Here is a 19,596-nt window from a genome sequence, read left to right as displayed (position 1 = left end):
CATTGCGAACAAGATGTAAAATCAATTTGCACTCAACATGTCTTGTATTGTGATAATAGCCGCTGCACCCGATAGAATAATCTAGGTCGCGTAGCGTAGGGCCGATCGCTATTGAAGATAAATGCAATGAAATCATATTTCTGGGAAATGGGTCTTTAATTACAGTAATAACAATATTTAACGTGTTATTGGAACCACAACTATATACATATAAAATGAATGACTTGCTGATGCAATGATTCATTCCACCCATAACAATGTTCTTTTAAACACTGTTACGAGTCTCATTTTGTATCAGATGTCGGGAAATTTATTGATTGCAATATATTTGAACCAGCAAATTGAATTGAGTACCTTTTATTGAATTCTCTGAACGCTTGGGTTTTCTAAATAAAACGAAGCACGTAATGCTCGACCGCTTGGAAATGAATTATCGGTTTAATTATTAAAATAAGGCTCAAATGTTATTAATTGTTAAAATATTCTCAAGAAATATTTAATAAAGCTCGTAATAAATTACACTTTCTGCAAATAAATTTCTTTACAGGAAATTTTTAAAAATAGAAACTGTATTTAAAAAAATATTAGTTCACGGTACGTGTTAAATTACAATTCCAAACAAAATACTAAACTATTTTTACGGGTGGTAGAGCTTTGCGCAAGCTCGTCTGGGTAGGTTCCACCTACTCATCAGATATTCTACCGCAAAACAGCAGTACTTGGAATTGTTGTGTTCCGATTTCAATGGTGAGTGAGCCAGTGTAATATGTAAAAGAATTTATTCTCAAAAAGACAAAATAGAGTCACTTACATCAGAACATAGGAGATACATTATACATATCTTTGGTCGTCAAAAATATAACAATTCGGATGTATATGTGTACTGTACTGGTAGTGGTGTATTACTGGTGGTAGGGCAAAAGTGCAAGCTCGTCTGGGTAGGTACCACCCACTCATCAGATATACTACTGCAAAACAGCAGTAGTTGGTATTATTGTGTTCCGGTTTGAAGGGTGAGTGAGCCAGTGTAATTATAGGCACAGGGGACATAACACCTTAGTTCCCAAGGTTGTTGGCGCATTGGTAATGTAAGCGATAGTTAACATTTCTTACAATGTCAATGTTTATGGGCGTTGGTAACCACTTACCATTATGTGGCCCATTTGCTCGTCCGCCTTCCTATTCTATACTATAAAAGAAACAACTAGGCAGTGTAGAGAATCGTATATACATAATCTACATATATATATAAAAGAATAACTAACTGACTGATATAATAAACTGACGCACAGCCCATACTACTAGCACTATGAAAATTTTCAAATAGGCTCTTTTAAACAGGAGGTTAGCACAAAGGAAAGATTATTGAAAATCTAGTGATAAAGGGGATCAAAGTTTCTATGAAAATTCTTTTTTTTTAAAATAGAGCTATGAGGGTAAAGCGTTAGGCATGTATGTGCAAGTATATTACTTAAAGTCCGTGGATGCTACGTTCCTGTATACGGTACGTTGTCGGTCTTTTTTTCCCTGGAAAACCCTATTAACGCGTTTCCCCCGCTTGAGGTGGAGGTGGTAATTATGCAGTACTCACCGAAGCTGCTTATGGTAACAGTACTTACTCGTCAATTGGGAGGCGTCACGGGATAGCTAACGCTATCGTAACGCCTCGTAGCTATAGTGGCTAGCTAACAAGACCGCAGATCGCGAGGCTTAAACCGAAAATATGTAAAACAGATTTCGCCCACAAGGCCATTCCTATCGGAGACCAGCCAACTGCCCTGAAGATATTATAGTGCTATTCCTACTATCATAATTTTTAAGAACGGCAATTAGAATCAAGTAATACGCTTTCTGAGTCACGGAAGTATTAATACTGCTTACTTCGAATCTCCAATACTAGGCTGCTGCTGAGAATTTCTTAAGAAACAACCTTATTTTTCCATAGCTAGGTATATCCACGTGCTATTGATTCTACGATAATCTTTAATTTAATTTCAATGGTCAAATTGTCTTACATGTTGACCCACGATAAAACATTGCACCGAGTCTTTTATCGGTTTCTACTTGACATTCATGAAAATGATTTTTTCAGTTCGAAATAGATAATAAATATTTCACGTACTAAATATGCACAAAATGCCTTTATTTTTCGTTTATATTTTAAATACTTTGGCTAAGGCCTATTCTCCTTTCTTTTTTTTGAGGAGAAGCTTTTGGGGCTTATTCTATCACGCTGTCCAATAGGGGTGAGTCGATGGACTACACATGTGGCACAATTTCAGTGAAATTAAACACATGCAGGCTTTCTCACGATGTTTTCTTTCACCGTCAAACACGAGATTAATTATAACACAAATTAAACATATAAAAATTCAGTGTTGCTTGCCCGGGTTTGAACCCACGATTATTGGTTAAGATTCACACATTCTTACCACTGAGCCATCTCGGTTTTACTATAAATAACTTTTTTATTTCCAGATTTTTGACTACTTCTTCCCTGCTCAAAGTTATCCTGTCGAAGTATACTGCGCCATCTTACTTGTCCCTCTGATTTTGTTTACCCAAGTGAGACATCTTAAATTTCTCGTCCCGTTCTCGATATTGGCTAACTTCTGTCTCCTCGTGACATTCGCTATTACATGCTATTATACTTTTAATAATATTTCAAGCCTATCGCATGTAAAACTGGCATCACACATATTGGAGTGGCCTTTATTTCTAAGGTAAGGATGCTTGAGAATACTTTGAAGGTAAAGTTTTTTTTTAAAAAAAAAGATCAGCTGTAATTTATGCTGTCTAATAGTAAATGATCATCTATAAGAAATTTCCATCTTAAGAAATATATGAAAGCTAGTTTCCAGTCGCGGCTTTGTCTACGTCCTTTGTCCTATGTCCGTTGCAGTACATTACACGTTACGTTACGCGTAAACATATAGTCACATTAACTATAATGCAGTATTTCATCATTTTTTTTACGAAATCGTTCGAACTAACTAATATAATTATTTGCACTTCCATATAAAATATAACATTGCACAAGAACTGTTTAATAGTAATTATGAAAATACTTGTATTAATTTTATTTAATTAAATCAATATTCACACAAATTATGTAAAATAAGCAAGTGGAGCAAGCAAGTAATTCTATGGGACCCAAGAGAAGTAAATAGAGAACGATTCACGCCTAGCCTTGTGACCATATTGGATTAAAACAAGGCACGTTGAATTAAAACTTCTGTAATATTCTTAGTTGGTCCAAATTTTTCCACGATATAATTATGTTAACTGATTGGTTTTTATATATTTTATTAGACATCATGCAAATAGAAACTACTTAAAAATTGTCCAAGTGATTTATATGATTGCATAATTGGCTTCAGATTAATTATTCTTAAGCACAACCCATAAGTAAGTTCCCATCATCACCCAGTATGTTGACCAATAAAGAAGGTTCGAATCCTTATCTCCATCCGACATTCTTATATATAAAAATAGACAGTTCGAGATCAATAGATCTCGAGACTGTTGTACTGATCACCATAAAAATTGACATATTTAAGTAACTTTTCATGGAGAAAGTTTTAATACTATCCACTTTGTTGTAAATTGCCGCCAAATATTACAACAGCTCATCAATCTCTTTATCGTTGAACCGAACGCCATGACAATGAAAAGATTATGTTTGCCGGATTTTGTTAGTATTATAACATACATGTGGTCTGACTATGACGTTTGAAATTAGTAATCTAAAGGCACTGAGCATGTTATCTTATAGCTTTGCATTAATATGCGTACAGGAATCCTATTATCCCAATAAATGAAAAGGTTTCTGAAGAATAGATTATATTTAGATTTCCACAACAAAGGTCCACGTGTACACGTTTAATAAAATTATGTGAATATTTAATCTATTATATATTCTCAGTACAGCCATATTCGCAATGGAAGGTATTAATGTGGTGATGCCAGTTGAAAATGAAATGGCTAATCCTGGCCATTTTCTGGGTTGCCCTGGAGTCCTTAATACAACAATGGGCCTTGTAGCATCCCTCTACGCTGTGGTTGGACTGTTTGGATATATGAAATACGGAAACGATGTCCTCGGAAGCGTAACCTTGAACCTACCAGAAAATGAAGTGTGAGTATGTATTGTTTAAATGTTTACTTTTTAAATGCTTGAATTGTAGTATAGTTGATGTAATAAGTTCAATTAAAAATAGAACTTCCCACATTATTTAACTAACCCCCTAGCACTTTTTTATTTGTGATATAAATAGTTTTTTATTATGTGCATGATAATAAATTTAAATATTATTACGAAAATTAATTTCAATGAAATGTTCTTATTACAGGATTCCGATTTAAATGATTTATTTTTCAACATATATTCAATTTCGAATGGAATATATAACAAAATGCCTACACATATTAAACGATTTGATTTCATTTATACGATGTTTTAGAAATATTTCGATATTCTCGTCAATGCTTCAATCGCCTTCTTAATTGGATTCCTTGTGAACTCAAATTCAGCTATCAACGTTTGATTCGAATCAATAATACTGATACGGACTGAGCATTTTTAATTAAACTACGAAGTACTCGTAAATACAAACAGAAAGGTATACAGTGTAAGAGAGACAGAGTAATCGAGAGGCCAGTAATAATTTATATTTTTAAGAGTTTTTATTAAAATTAAAACACTACAATGAAGAAAAAAGTATGTACTCCTTCTAATAAATATGGAATTGTGTGAAACTAAGTGGAATTATTTAGCAACGTTAGCAATTAGAATATAACACAATCTTACAAATCAACACGGCATCTTTTTTTTTTATAGAATAGGAAGGCGGACGAGCAAATGGGCCACCTGATGGTAAGTGGTCACCAAACGCCCTTAGACACTGGCATTGCAAGAAATGTCAACCATCGCTTACATAGCCAATGCGCCACCAACCTTGGGAACTAAGATTTTATGTCCCTTGTGCCTGTAATTACACTGGCTCACTCACCCTTCAAACCGGAACACAACAATATCAAGTACTGCTGTTTTGCGGTAGAATATCTGATGAGTGGGTGGTACCTACCCAGACGAGCTTGCACAAAGCCCTACCACCAGTAAAATGTTTTCTATGTTCGAACTAAAATAATAAATATCTGTAATTCAAACAAGAGTTAACTACAAATCATATATTCAAAGTGTATATGTGTGTGTGTTTTCTTATTATGAACTGGTCATTAGATAATATTGGAAACATTGTTCAATCGATAAAGATAATAATGAAAATACGTCTTTGACTTACTTTAATATTAGTAAGTGATGAAATATTGACAGCAATTATAATAGTTCAATGATCGAAATAGACGACATATATAGGCGTTAATCGGCTTTCAATGTTTTACGATCGGTTCGAGCATCAAATAATAAATTGGTTTCCTATAGAATAGACCTACGTTCCCATTGTTTATGTATGAAATATATGTACACTCGAAAATATCATGCGGACTTGTTAATATCTATTCATTTACCATTGTATAATTATATTCACGAATAATAAATTTGAAAAATAAATAATATTGCTACACACCATGAATGTAATAATAACAAATAATTTCAATTTTATAATAACAAAACCATAATCTCGAAGACGAAAAAAGTTATAACCTGTAAATAATCTGTCTACGGGGCAAAGGTTGCTTTCATCTTGAGGAAATAATTTTCTTTTTCCAAAAAGCTCTACGAATGCGGGTTTCTCACATCATTATCATCATCATTATCCCTTTATCGTCTACTGCTGGACATAGGCCTCTCCAAAGTCACAGCACTGAGCTCAATCTTCAGCTCTCAATCTTCATCCGCTGCCAGGAACTTTGCGTAAGCCGTCACTCCACCTAGCTGGAGGGCGTACGTTTGCCAAGGCGTGGTCTCCACTCCAGAACACGTCTACTCCAAGGGCTGTCGGTTCACTGCCACCTCAGCTTACTAATTCTGTGCTATGTCGATAACTTTTATTCTCTGTCGGATCACTAGCTCTCTCCATAGCCTGCTGAACGATTTTATGGCAAAATTTTATAATTTCATGCAGGTTTCTTCACGATGTTTACTTTTACCACCGAGATGTATTATAAAAATAGCCCGCAATATTCGGTTGAGAATAGCTTTTTTTCTGAACTCTAAACTAAATTTATTCAAATTAAGCAAACGAAGCTGCCAAAGCCAAGAGCAAGCTTACAAAACTTCCATCAGATTAGGTTTTTTTTTTATATGGAGGTCTTTAAATTGCTTATAGTTACAAATTGTCAAGAATATAATAATAAGTTGCGTAAACATTTTAAAAATATATAGACTAGTAGGTAATATTTATTCCTAAAGCAACAGTCTGTACAGGGCCCATTAAGGGGTCTTACCCCCTCTCCCTTTGAGAAGGGTTGTAGTTTATTCCACCAAGCTGCTGCAATGCGAGTTTGCTGCATATGAGGCAGAATTTCAGTGTAATTTAAAACATGCAGTTTTCCTCACCTTGTTTTACTTCACTTTATTACAACACGAGATGAATTATATAACATATAATGATATAAATACAAATTAAGCACGTGAAAATTCAATGGTGCTTCCCTGGGTTTGGATCATCGTTTACGATTCACGCCTTCTAAATACTGGGCCATCTTGGCTCTTTCAGTTTTATTCGCAATAAATTATAAATGATTGAACGGAAATTGTTTTTTTTTTTACGATAAAATGCCGAATATTAAATTCATTATTGAATAAATCAAAATAATATAAACAAACTAGTACTTAAAGCTCTTGCTAGGAGAAAAAATATTTTGAAATGACTTTCTTGATACACGTGTACGAAATAAGTCGCTCTTCAAAATAATAATCTGAAGTAACATTTTTAAAAATCATCTCGTCATATTTAGCGGTAAGAATTATTTCAAGTTTATTTAGATTTAATATTATGAATGTTCTTTATGACGATATTTCTAATATTATTATATTAGATAACCTCTGAAGTCTGATTTCAGTAACGAAGAGTTTGTAAAATTAATTTCAATTTTTTTTGAGCTAGGTAATAGAGAATGAGAGCTACGAGAGAGAATTACGAAATATATGTGACATAGAAGGGACATAAAGTGATTAAAATTTAAAAATTACTCACTTCGGCTGTGTACATATTATATACGCACACGCATACACGTTTCTAGATAAAGTATGCTGCAATAAATTATTATTGAAACACCCAAATGAAAGAAATTATTCAATTTATTTGGAAAATATTTAGGGGCCTCTATTTCTTTGTTGCCTAATTTTCCAGATCTCCAGGGGCCTCCAGTGCTCTAAATCCGGCCCAGATTGTAACAATAATAAAATAAAAGATATGATAACAAATATTCACTGTGACAGATTAATATTTCAGCCAGTCTAATTTTGTTATAGCCTTTTTGTTACATGCGAGAGTTTCAACACTGAACCAAATAAATTAACTATATTAATTTTTCAACTAAAGATTAGCTACAGGCAAATTGAGTAGGCTTACGTAATAATAATATTGTAGCTCGATATAATGCTGCAGAACTTGGGTTCAAGACCCAGTTTGTGTTTTTCTGTCGAAAATTCTCTTTCATCCCGGAGTCTGGAGGTTGGAAGTGTGTAGACTCCATGCCTTGGAAAGCACGTTAAGCCGTTGATCCTGCGCTTGAATTCATTCGGTCATGTCGGATTGGCGTCTCATCAGTTTATGAGAGTGAGGGTATAAAAAGTGCATCTGTGTTTGCGCACACACTTTTACCATATATCCCGCGCAGTTGGCTAATCTCTCTTGAAATGAGCCGCCGGCGCTGACATCGGTCAGGAGGACATCATCATCATTTTTAACTAGCTGCCTGCTGGTGAAAGTCATACGAAGCTATTTGCCAATCCCCTCCTATTGTCCCCTTGAATTAGAAAATCAGAAATGTTAATTTAAAAGAATAATAAACAATATTTTTATTATTTTCAGGTTAGCTTTAACAGCAAAGATTCTAGTAGCGATAGCTGTTTTCTTCACATACTTCTTGCAAATGTACGCGCCAATGGACATATTGTGGATGAGATTGAAAGGAAAAATAAGTCAGAGATATCAAAATCACGGGCAGACTTTGATGAGGTCGCTGAGCGTTATTCTAACTGGTTAGTTAATATCCCGAATAAATGTCGACGCTAATGTATAAGCTACATGAACTTCAGTAGATAAAGTCCAAACAGCGATACGTACGAAGTACTTAAAAAAACAGCGATACGTTTAATTGTTAACTGTGTTCGTTTGAAGTGTACGAGTGTGTAGTGGCGATAACATGTTAGTAACAATATTTGATGCAAGCATGAGTGTTTTAAATGATATGTGGAATAGAAAAAAATGATGTTGGCGAGAGCCAAACAGAAAACTTTTTTTAATATACCATTTGCTTTTAAGCCACAAAAGATTTACATAATAATAATAATAATATGCAAAGATTAACAAACATTCATAGAAATATGTCACGTATTCATCAAAAGACGTGTCCCAAAAAATAATCTAGTTCAAATATAAAAACTAGATCTTCATACATTATTCAACTAGTACCGCTTCTACAAACGTGCTCGAAAAGATTTATCTGCCCATTTTACTGTTTATTTTTAAATTATTTGTTTTAATCTGCCCGATTAAATATTTGTCTAAATGTAAGGATACTGTGGTTACCTAATGTTATGCTTATTGTAAAAAAGCAAATAGGAAATTGTAATAAAAATGCACTCGTTATGCGCGACGCCCTGCCCTGATTATTAAAGAAAATCAATAAATAAATGTGGAATAAAAAAATGTTTTGTTACTAAAATATTTTTTTGCGTGCAACACTTATAATAGTAATCGCGCCAAGCATACACACAAGTAGAGTGCGGGCATAACGGCATAAGAGAACGTCATGCCGTTTGAGTCTGGGTATCATGCTTAACCACTGAAAATGTTTGGATATAATATATATATATATTTTAATTCCAAGGAATTTTTTTTTTATTTTCAGTTATATTAGCAGTCGCAGTACCAGATCTGGAGATACTTATTGGATTAGTGGGCGCCATTTTTTTCTCAACGCTTGGTCTACTAATTCCTATCATTGTACAAACCGTGCATAAATGGGACAGGGGCTTAGGAAAGTACTCCTATATACTATTTAAAAATGTAATATTAATTTTTTTTTACATAATTGTTTTGATATCAGGATGTTATTCCTCGATTATGGCAATCATTACACGATTTTCATAGTATAATAGAATTTCAGTAAAACTACGTAAATATATAGTCTACTTTGAGTAGAATTGAGTTCATCTTAAAGCCTGTGATCTTTTGAAGTTGCTTAGTTTTGCCTCAGAACAGTCGACTTCTCAGAAAAAACTAATTTGGTGTATCAACTTTTTAGGTTCCTTAGAATCTACAGTCTTATAAGATAGCGACTAAACATTGTATGTCATGTGAGATAATATAATTACAGACTAACACTAAAAAGTATCCACCGGAATGATGAATATGATTGTTACATTTAAATTTTCACAAATCATTTATCAATCTGCATGATACTTTTATTTAATAGACCTCATTAGGCTTAAAGATTTTAATTTTATTATAGGTTCGTTGTTGTGATTGAAAATATTTTTATTATAGACAAATATTATTAGACAATGTTAAATAAACAATAAAATCAATGAGTATGAACTTTTCCCAAAAATAATTTCTTCCAATCAATCTTTAAGACATTGAAAGAAGAATCCATTAAGACTTAGTTATTACACACTGACTAGATAACATATTTCATTTATTAGTAAGGACAATCAAATAACTTACGTAATCTCAGAGGTGTAGCTGTACCTTAAATTAAATGGTATAGAAATAGTAGTAAAGATGGTAGCACAATAGTGTATATCAATAATATTTTAGCATAGATGGAATAAACGTTTGGTTGCACTAATGAAGCAGAGGTTTAACTGGTGGTAGGGCTTTGTGCAAGCCCGTCTGGATAGGTACCGCCCACTCATCAGATATTCTACCGCAAAACTTGATATTGTTGTGTTCCGGTTTGAAGGGTGAGTGAGCCAGTGTAATTACAGGCACAAGGGACATAAAATCTTAGTTCCCAAGGTTGGTGGCGCATTGGCTATAAGCGATGGTTGACATTTCTTACAATGCCAATGTCTAAGGGCGTTTGGTGACCACTTACCATCAGGTGGCCCATATGCTCGTCCGCCTTCCTATTCTATAAAAAAAAAAAAATTATTGTAAATCTAATTTGTAATATTATGTAATTATTTTGCCTCGAATAAAGTTTTAAAATATTAACCCAAGTATTATGTTAAAGATATCCACTTACAAGCTATTACAATAAGGTTGGTAAAAGAAAATATCCAAAAAATTTACCACAAATATTTATTCTTACTTAATAACAATAAATATATGAATAAGTGCATACATTTCATCATGACTTGACAATATCAAAGGAACCACAGATTAAGAATATAATTGAAAAAAACATTAATGTTTTACATACAATAATTATAAAGTTTTAAAGAAATTACATTTGATATAATAAATGAAACTATATATACATCTATTATTTTTATTATACGAATGACATAAAATTCAACGGTATAATAATCAGCAACTTATGGGGAGCATATTTATACACTTTTATAATCTTAAAAAAATTTATCTTTTATCTCATTCTAAGTTAATAATTTAGTCGAAATTATTTGATGTTAGAACGAAATGAAAAATGAGCTATCTATAGCTTAAATCCAAATATGTTTCCGACAACATTTATATTTTGACAGTTTCATCTTTTCCCATAGAGAAATCGATTTTTTTTTTTGCTGAATCAAAAACGATAGTTTAAAAATTCAGTTGGTTGTATTCATCAATTTAAAAATATTATTATTAAGAATTACATCAAGACGTTCATTTGTTTACTATCGTTTTTATCATAGTATTGCCAGTTAATAGTTGACAGTTGAGCAAATAAAACAAAGTTTTATTTCTCAATAATTCGATCGCGATTACTTATAAATATAAACGTTAACAGCTATCTGAAATAAATTTATTGACTAGATGATCGGTTATTTTATTGAAATTTCATAAATCTGACGATTAATAAATTTTACATGACATATAAACGAATTCCAAATGTAAATTTTGTCATAAATATATATATAACTGGACTGTAGAATAAAAGAGACAATATATAAATTTTTAGTATGGGTAGTTAACAAAATTGGTAGGTAACAGACAAAATATTAAGTTAGATTGCATTTCCATGCGCAGTCAACGATAGGATTTAAGTGGTCATCACTTATAAAATAATTAATAATAATAACTAATTAATTATTGACTTTTTTGTTTCCTTTCAAGTTCATTAAATTTTTAGTGATTTACGCTAAGATTCTATATGTGCGATATATCACTAGAGTAATTTAAAAATAAACATCAACTAAAAAAAAATATCAGTTTTAAATTTAAAAAAAAATCACCAACCGATTAGTATTAAACGATGGACGGTAAGCATTCTCGCATGTAAAATTAAATACACACAAAAAAAAAACAACTAAAACGCAGAATGTACGAAAAAAAACGAAACACTGCATTTGTGACGTTCTTTGGAGGTAATTTGGTATATAAATACTTTCTTGTGCGAACGATAAATATTTTTTTATCTGTACATAATAATTTAATCTGTGGAATAGTATATATATTTCATCATTTAAATTGTATACAAAAATACGATGAGGCAAACATAGATTACTTTTGATCCACAGAATATTAACATAAATAGCATATACGGAAATAAATAACGAAATACATATTACATTATACTATAACTTTGGCTTTATATTACTTATATCGAAGTTGTTTATGTACAAGAATTTCAATAGTATATTTAGTAAGTATATAAGCTTATTCACGAATATAATTATCGTCATATTCAAGGTGCAACCGTTTTTCTGTAAGAAAAAACACAAAAATCACGAAACGATATGAGATTGATTGCAGAAATTATAACATTTAAAGGATTCCACGCATCAAAATAGCGTATAATACGTTACATACGAGTACAATAAAGATTGCAAGTATCCGTTAGGAAATGTAGACCACTAGGCATATGGGCCCCTCTCAAGGTAAGGGCCCCTCGACATGCCAATATTTTGTGAAATAAGGTTTTAAAGTATATTATATCATAATTAATTTTTTACAAAAATTTTAACAGGAATAGTGTAATCGAATACCTTAGTAAACGCTATTATGAATAATATTGCTTTGTAGTAGAAAACGATATATTTTAGAAAGTTAGAAAAAGGTAAAGGGGCACCGAGACATGCGTTACATTGAGGCTCTGGTCATAAGTCTATTGTGAACATTTCACAGAGCGAAGTTCTTTTTTTTTTATAAAATAGGAAGACGGACGAGCATATGGGCCACCTGATGGTAAGTGGTCACCAAACGCCCTTAGACATTGGCATTGTAAGAAATGTCAACCATCGCTTACATAGCCAATGCGCCACCAACCTTGGGAACTAAGATTTTATGTCCCTTGAGCCTGTAATTACACTGGCTCACTCACACTTCAAACCGGAACACAACAATATTAAGTATTGCTGTTTTGCGGTAGAATATCTGATGAGTGGGTGGTACCTACCCAGACGAGCTTGCACAAAGCCCTACCACCAGTACCGTGTTATTCTTACAGAATAACACGGTTGTACACGCTCATAGTCACGAATTAAGGCTTTAGTTTTGATTGATTGATGTAATATGAACATTTTATCAATCAATCAATCAATTGAGGTCACCTTTTCCTTTTTTCAAGTTAGTCCCGAAGGGGCTATTACAACAACATCAAATATAAATATAGAATAAATTATAATTCTACTAATAACTTTTAAGAAATAAAATTTCAAACGTCTAGAATACCTTTATATGTATTCGACAAATTAGCATATACTAAGTGATTCTTAGCATTATTTATGGTCGTCAGTAACGAGTTGCAGCATTTTTTAATTTATCATATTAAAAACATTTGTCAACAATTCTTTTGAAATTAATTCCATCACCGTTCGGACTATATTGATGAGCGTATAAGAGATATATGACTAGATGACAAATGTTATATTATATTTTTATATTATAAGATTATATTAATTTATAACTATTTAAGTATATATTTTGATATGCTTATTAAACGATTGCAAGATAACTTTGTTTCGGAATGTTTATTTCAGCCTTAGAAGTCCTTTCTTTAAGTTAAAAATTATGTTTTTATATCAAAGATTGAGAATACAAAGGTATTGTCATAGCAACATTAACAAAAAAAAAATAAACAAAAAAATAAATTAAAGTTTCAAAGAGATTAATTAAATAATCTTTCTTTATGAACCACAATATAATATATAAGAATCATATTGCCTTGACTAACTCACTGTTTATATATATTTGTAGAAATTATGACATACATATAATTAATATAAGAAACAGACATAATCCTACCTCACTTACAAAACAACACTTTTTTTTAAAGATAATTTTCTACAGATCTCATAAAAAGATAAATAATTAATTTCAAATAAAAAATAAAAAAAATACATCAATATTTTTTGTGCTAACGGTTCAAATAAAACTAACAAATTAAAAACATAGCCCACCTGTTAAACTTCTGTCTTCGGTACTTCTCGCATTTAATGTAATTCTTCTCAAACGAATGCTAGATTTAAAAACTTTAAACAAGTGTCTGCCATTCGTCATGATAATATTGGATAAAGTATTTGATTTTAAAAAATACTTATATTAGAATTATATTTGGTTTAATATCATAATATTCGTTCACGATAACATTGTAACCGAAATGAAAATATACATTCCACTACCTCTTACTAATTAAACCATATTTGTATGTAAATATTGTTTTGTCAAATATAATACATTGCTTGTTTTCTATTAAAACAAAACAAATCAATCATCCAATACTTTGTAATGTATGTTTAAATTGCAAAAGTTTATTGAGATTCATGTGTACCAAGTCCTGAGGATTCGATATGACGAAGTAAACTAGCCCTAGTATCGACAACACTGCGCGCCATATCGAAAAGTGCGTCCATGTATGATAAAATGTCGGTATTGTAGGCTGAAACAAATAATACAAAAATTTAGTATACATGATACGTTTCTTTAAATAAAAAAAGGCTATGATTTTTAGAAAAACACACTCCGATTATTCAAAGTTTTAAAATGCTAAAAAAGTATATAAGCTATTTCCCTTTAATAAATAAGATTGAATTATAGTTTATATAAAACTGTTATATATATTAAAAAATAACGAAAGCTTTAAAAATGTTATAAAAAATTAATAATCAATAAATTTAAGAATCTCAAATATCTTAATATTAATATTCCTTATACTGTCAATGCCCTTGCCCTGCCTAATACGCGATCTATGTTTTATATATTTTATTTTTCACTTTAATAACCATTCAAACCAGGTACTGGTACCACAACAGAAAATATTGATTTTTTAGTGGTAAAATAACTGGTAAACTGACTGCCTCGTTGGTCTAGTGGCTTGACGTAAGACCGCAGAACCTGGGGTCTTGGGTTCAAGTCCCAGGTTTTTCTGTCAAAAGTTCTCAATCATCCCAGAGTCTGGAAGTCGACTCCGTTCTCCGTCCTCGAAAGCACGTAAAGCCGTTGAACCTACGCCTGAACTCTTTCCGGTCGTGTCGGATTGCCGTCCCATCGGATTACGAGAGTTAGGGAATAGGGAGTACACCTGTGTGTGCAGGGGGCACACACAGGTGCACTAATTCCTTAGTTCCTGCGTAGTTGGCTAATCTCTCTTGAGATTGGCCGCCGTGGACGAAATCGGTCTGGAGGACATTATTATTATTAACTGGTAAATGAGTAATAACCACCTAATGTTAGAAAAAACTTTGAGTTCAAAAATTTGGCTTTCGTGGGTAAGAATTCATCAGAGATTTTAATGTTGTTTTCGCCTGCGGCATCGCCAGCGAGGCACCTAACCTCCCGTGTGGTATAAAAGCTTATGTTCTTCTTTTGGATTTTATCAAAATCATTTCAGTGGTTTATAATATTTATTTTAAATAAAAAACGCGTGCTCTTTGAATGATGAACGTTATTTTTAACTAATTTTAATCCAAATTGATTGATTAACATATGCAGTATGGTGAATACATTTTAGAATTCAAGAATCAAGTATATTTAAAATTTGTAAGCATGAACGATAAATCAAATAAAAAATAATTAAACTCACAGTTGTGACGTTGCCAGTAAAATTGGCTACCAATGGTGCATACTGGTATACCATCAGCTCATCATACATCCTGGCAGCGGTGCAAACCAACAGACACGCCGTGTACAGGATGACAAGGACGATGGGTTGGAACCATGGTTGAAGACCACGGGTCAGGTCAATGCTGGTTACGTCTAATCTAAAGATCAAAGTCTACATGTATCATACAAGTATTTTTTCAATTCGATTACAAAACCGATTATTCTGATCTTTCACATTATGGAAGATTAATTTTTTTTGGATACACATGTGGCAGAATTTTAGTAGTTTAGAAAATATACACGTGCTGGTTTTCCTTACGATGGTTTTTCTTCACCACCACACACAATAAAAACAAGTCAAACTACTACTACTATGACTAGATTTGACCACTACTCATCTATTATTTGGTCATTATCCTCTATTCTTAAAAAAAATCCAAGTACTTCTATGGATACATTTATTTTTAATAATTTGAAAAAATCTCATTCTCACCTGTCCAACACAGACAACAAACTCAGTACACAGAAGAAATAGTAAGACGCTACATATGGCATTGTGACCACTGCGTGGAACGACAAGTGACCAGCGTCCAAGCTGTCCGAGTAGCTTATAAGTAGGAGATGCATGAGGGACAGCCCGCCAAGTATACCGTGACAGGCTGGCGCGCAATTACGCCAAGCCTTCTGGACGGCTATTGCAACATCTAATGGAGTAAGATCACCTAATCTGTAAAATGTTAAAGACAAAATATTTATTATATATTAATGTGAAATCATTTTATGTTTGTAGCACCTCAGACAATATAACATTAAGATTAAAAAATATATATATTTCTCAAATAGCTTTATAATATAATATTTTTCTTTTTGTTGGAATTAATCAATTTGCTTATGACTATCAAATTAAAGTTCTAATTTAAAAAGTATATATAATATTCAATAATATTATCAGTGAGTTCCAATGGTTTATTGAACCTATGTATAAACAAATATTAAAAATAGCTACTGCACAAATCACGAGAATGCTAAAAGCATTTCAACTTTCTGATTTTCTCATCAAAAATACAAAAAATATTTTTATATTTTATATAAGTAATTGATTTTTATCTATTTCAAAATTTTTGATTATTTCCCATTGATACCATTATGAAATTAAATTAAGTGGTAAATGTCACCAGTAAACAAATAATACCTTAAGTATTTATCTTCATCCCTTGATTGTTGTGACTCTAATATTCTATCACAGGACACCGCCCTAAAAGTACCACCGCCTTGCAAGTATATCTTTTCAGGCCTACGACCAAAGGGATCCAGTCTCTCATCATTTGGTGATGTAAGTGGTGATGGTGATGAAAATGGATTGTCAATATATTGTTCATGATATGGGACACTAGCTTCTAAGCTTTCTAACATAGAAGTTAGATCTGTGGGTCGGGCTGGAATAAAAATATTTCTAATGAATATTTCATTACCATATGTGAATATATTTTAATTCTAGAAAGTCTTAATGGAATCTATACTACTTGAAATGTTATTTTAAAGTACTTATTCAAAACTATCTCTATTTTACAAAAACAGATTAATTCAGATAGACATTGAAACAATGAATTTATATTAATAGAATCAAGAATTCAAACATTTCAGTGAACTAACTTGCTTTAGCACTTGTCTTTGCCCGGGTACCAGTCTTGAAAACTTTAGGGTTAACATCCCTCCCGTTGGCAACAGTATCCTGATGTTCCTCTCTTACTTTCCGCCTGGTCTTCCGTGGCTTGTGCCTCAGCTCTTTTGTCATACCATTATTATTTTCAACATCATTCGCTTCAATCTCCAATTCACCACTAAGAGTGACAACCTCTTCTTTATTGTATTCTTTTAAATAGTCATCAACCTGAAAGTTAAAAAGTTTGTACTTAGTTAGCTAATAAATAGGAAGGCTCTTAGAAACCTTATTTTATAATTATTATATTTCTGCTAAAATAACTTATTGATAGTATATTAAATTGAATTAAACTAAAACATATTTTATTATAGTACATTTAAAGATATAAAAAAGGAAAAGACAATATATATTTTATAATATGTATTTAAGGAAGCACACTAAAATAATATTTTATTGTATCTGTATATACTTACCTTTTCTAAGGCTATAAGACTGGAACCAGGTATTTCAAAATCATGCAATTCTCTATCTCTGTGTTTTGATGAATGCCGTTTCTTTTTTCTATATGAAGGACTCCTTTTCTCCTTGTGACCACTAGAAGGTCTTGACAAAGTCTTCATAAACTTCTCATCTAACCCATTAGGATCATGAGAATAAAACACAAACGAAGGATTTTTATCTGACTTTTTGATTTCCTTCTCAACGAAACCGAGTATGCCCATTTTTATTTGATCATGTATCGGCAATTCTGTATCAAGTGATTCCTGTTCTGATTTCGTCCAGTTATCTCTGGACTTTGCCTTCTCTGTTGGTTCCTCAGTTGTTAGTTCAGGGTTTTCTGGATGAGCATGTCCGTTAGATAATTTACGTGAATCCGAACGACTTAGTGACTGTTCCCGGCCTTTCTGCTTCGGCGATGGAGACCGAGCCGCTGTGTGGACTTCTACTATCTCCTCTTTAGTTTCTAAACTCTTACCTGGCTTCATATTTAAGATTTCTTCACCCACGCACGCCTAAGTATTTTAAATCAACCGCGATATTTTATGAAGTCAATCGTTTTAAATTATCTAGAAAGAATATAGATTATAATGTTTCTCATGTTTGTTTATGTTTATGTTGTAGTTTTAATACACTTTTCCTATTATTTAACCTTCTTGCACAACTTTGCTCATATTAAAAACAAAGGAACTTCGAAACACCAACTTAAATGCCAAATGTCAATCGCCAATGACGTCACGTTGACGTCATTCAAAAACATGCATTCCGTTTCACACTACAAACTTTTTAAGCATTACTGCCCTCAATATAACGGGTTCAAAGCCATATAGCACCACTAAATTTTCACGTGCTAAGCTGTGCACGAAAATATGAAATCTCATTTTTTTAAAGAAAGCGCTCTTGAGCTTAGCTCGGCAGATTATTGCTTAAAAGTGTTTTGTATTAAAATATCGTTATAGTATTCAACACTTATTTTGAGCAAGACTAACTCCGTGTAACAAACGAGTTGAACTAAAATTACTATTACTATACTAGGGTAATAGCGCTTCGTGCAAGCCTTTCTGTTTAGGCACCATTCACCTCTTCTCTCATTCTTCTACACATCACTCTTCCCCATTTACAAATCTGATTAGATATTGTAACGCCAAACAGCAATACTTAGTAATAATATTGTTGTGTTGTTTTCTGGTTTGGGTGAGTGAGCCAGTACACAATAAATATGACATCTTAGTTTTAAAAAGCAGTGTCTAAAATTAAAAAGACAGTTTTGTATAATATATAATACAATGGCAAAATTTTGTGTAGACATTTTGAATATCTACAAATTCCACTTTTAAATTTTTTCTTGTAGGTACCTCATTTACTCTTGGCAGCATTCCTTGGAAAGCATCCAAATAGTCAATTTTCTCTCCAATTATGTTAATATTACGAGGCCTTAATGTTAGCATATTTTTTTATTTCGTTAATATCTTTTTTATTTATTTATTATTGTACTCCAAAGACACGTTGTCTGTATCTTTGTTGCATTTTGTTTATAATTTGATTTACATTATTTTGGTCCCTAACGACCCTTGGTCCTGTCCTCGCCTTAAAGTCCTAAGATCTAAGACCTAGGTGATGGTGGGGGGTCCACAAAAATCTGCTATCCCGTTCGGTCTCGACTTATAAAATTTTTCAATCATTATTCAATTTCATTGACCGTCTGATCGATCGCCTGATCCAAGTTTGTTCGGGCTAGCGTTCGTTCTGGTTTCCCTGAAAATTTCTGCGTTGATATCTTTGCGTATCTTTGTTTCGAACCAATTCCACTTTCGACGTCTATAAGTGTTTACTTGCGAAAGAGACCCTGATAATGGTTTTATCTCTTTGTAAAACTGTTTTTAAGTATAAATAATATGAGAAGTTAATCTAAGTCAATAAAAATATGTAAACTGATATTATGTAATTAATTTTAAATTGAACTATATGTTCAATTGATTTTAGGAGCATAGTATATATGTAACTACAGCGTATAAGTAATAATTTATACACCTAGAAAATCTTCACATTGTCATAAACATTCAATTTCTTAACACATTATCTTAAGTGTAA

At 32.3% G+C, this 19,596-nt stretch overlaps 2 protein-coding genes across 3 annotated transcripts in view; one reads left to right on the top strand and one right to left on the bottom strand.

The window, feature by feature from the left end:
- Positions 1-10,020, top strand: part of LOC126768144 (proton-coupled amino acid transporter-like protein CG1139) — a 36,298-nt gene extending 26,278 nt beyond the window's left edge. The window contains exons 6-9 of one of the 2 annotated variants that reach the window (XM_050486077.1): positions 2,479-2,723; positions 3,926-4,138; positions 8,001-8,170; positions 9,043-10,020. In XM_050486077.1, the coding sequence (XP_050342034.1) occupies positions 2,479-2,723; positions 3,926-4,138; positions 8,001-8,170; positions 9,043-9,284 (870 nt within the window). In that variant the 3' untranslated portion in view covers positions 9,285-10,020. Of the gene's footprint in view, positions 1-2,478; positions 2,724-3,925; positions 4,139-4,352; positions 4,422-8,000; positions 8,171-9,042 lie in introns of those variants that run through there. The other variant, XM_050486078.1, reaches the window with a different exon arrangement.
- Positions 10,021-13,605: 3,585 nt separating this feature from the next.
- On the bottom strand, positions 13,606-18,186 carry LOC126768135 (uncharacterized). Its single transcript, XM_050486063.1, has 6 exons — positions 17,481-18,186; positions 16,998-17,235; positions 16,537-16,780; positions 15,838-16,071; positions 15,325-15,502; positions 13,606-14,181 (listed from the first exon to the last, which is right to left on the bottom strand). The coding sequence occupies exons 1-6, from the start codon at positions 17,991-17,993 to the stop codon at positions 14,014-14,016; spliced, it is 1,575 nt and encodes a 524-aa protein (XP_050342020.1). The 5' UTR covers positions 17,994-18,186; the 3' UTR covers positions 13,606-14,013.
- Positions 18,187-19,596: the final 1,410 nt, after the last annotated feature.

Source organism: Nymphalis io, chromosome 4, assembly GCF_905147045.1.
Source record: "Nymphalis io chromosome 4, ilAglIoxx1.1, whole genome shotgun sequence".
Taxonomy (NCBI): domain Eukaryota; kingdom Metazoa; phylum Arthropoda; class Insecta; order Lepidoptera; family Nymphalidae; genus Nymphalis; species Nymphalis io.
This window is presented reverse-complemented; position numbering and strand designations above follow the sequence as displayed.

What these genes read in the sequence shown, in the direction of transcription:
- LOC126768135 (XM_050486063.1), bottom strand. Translation starts at nt 17,993, where the DNA reads ATGAAGCCAGGTAAGAGTTTAGAAACTAAAGAGGAGATAGTAGAAGTC. An exon ending in AAAGACAAGTGCTAAAGCAA is followed by an intron (nt 16,781 to 16,997) that starts GTTAGTTCACTG and finishes TTTTTATTCCAG; the next exon opens with CCCGACCCACAGATCTAACT. An exon ending in TTACTGGCAACGTCACAACT is followed by an intron (nt 14,182 to 15,324) that starts GTGAGTTTAATT and finishes TATTTGTTTCAG; the next exon opens with CCTACAATACCGACATTTTA.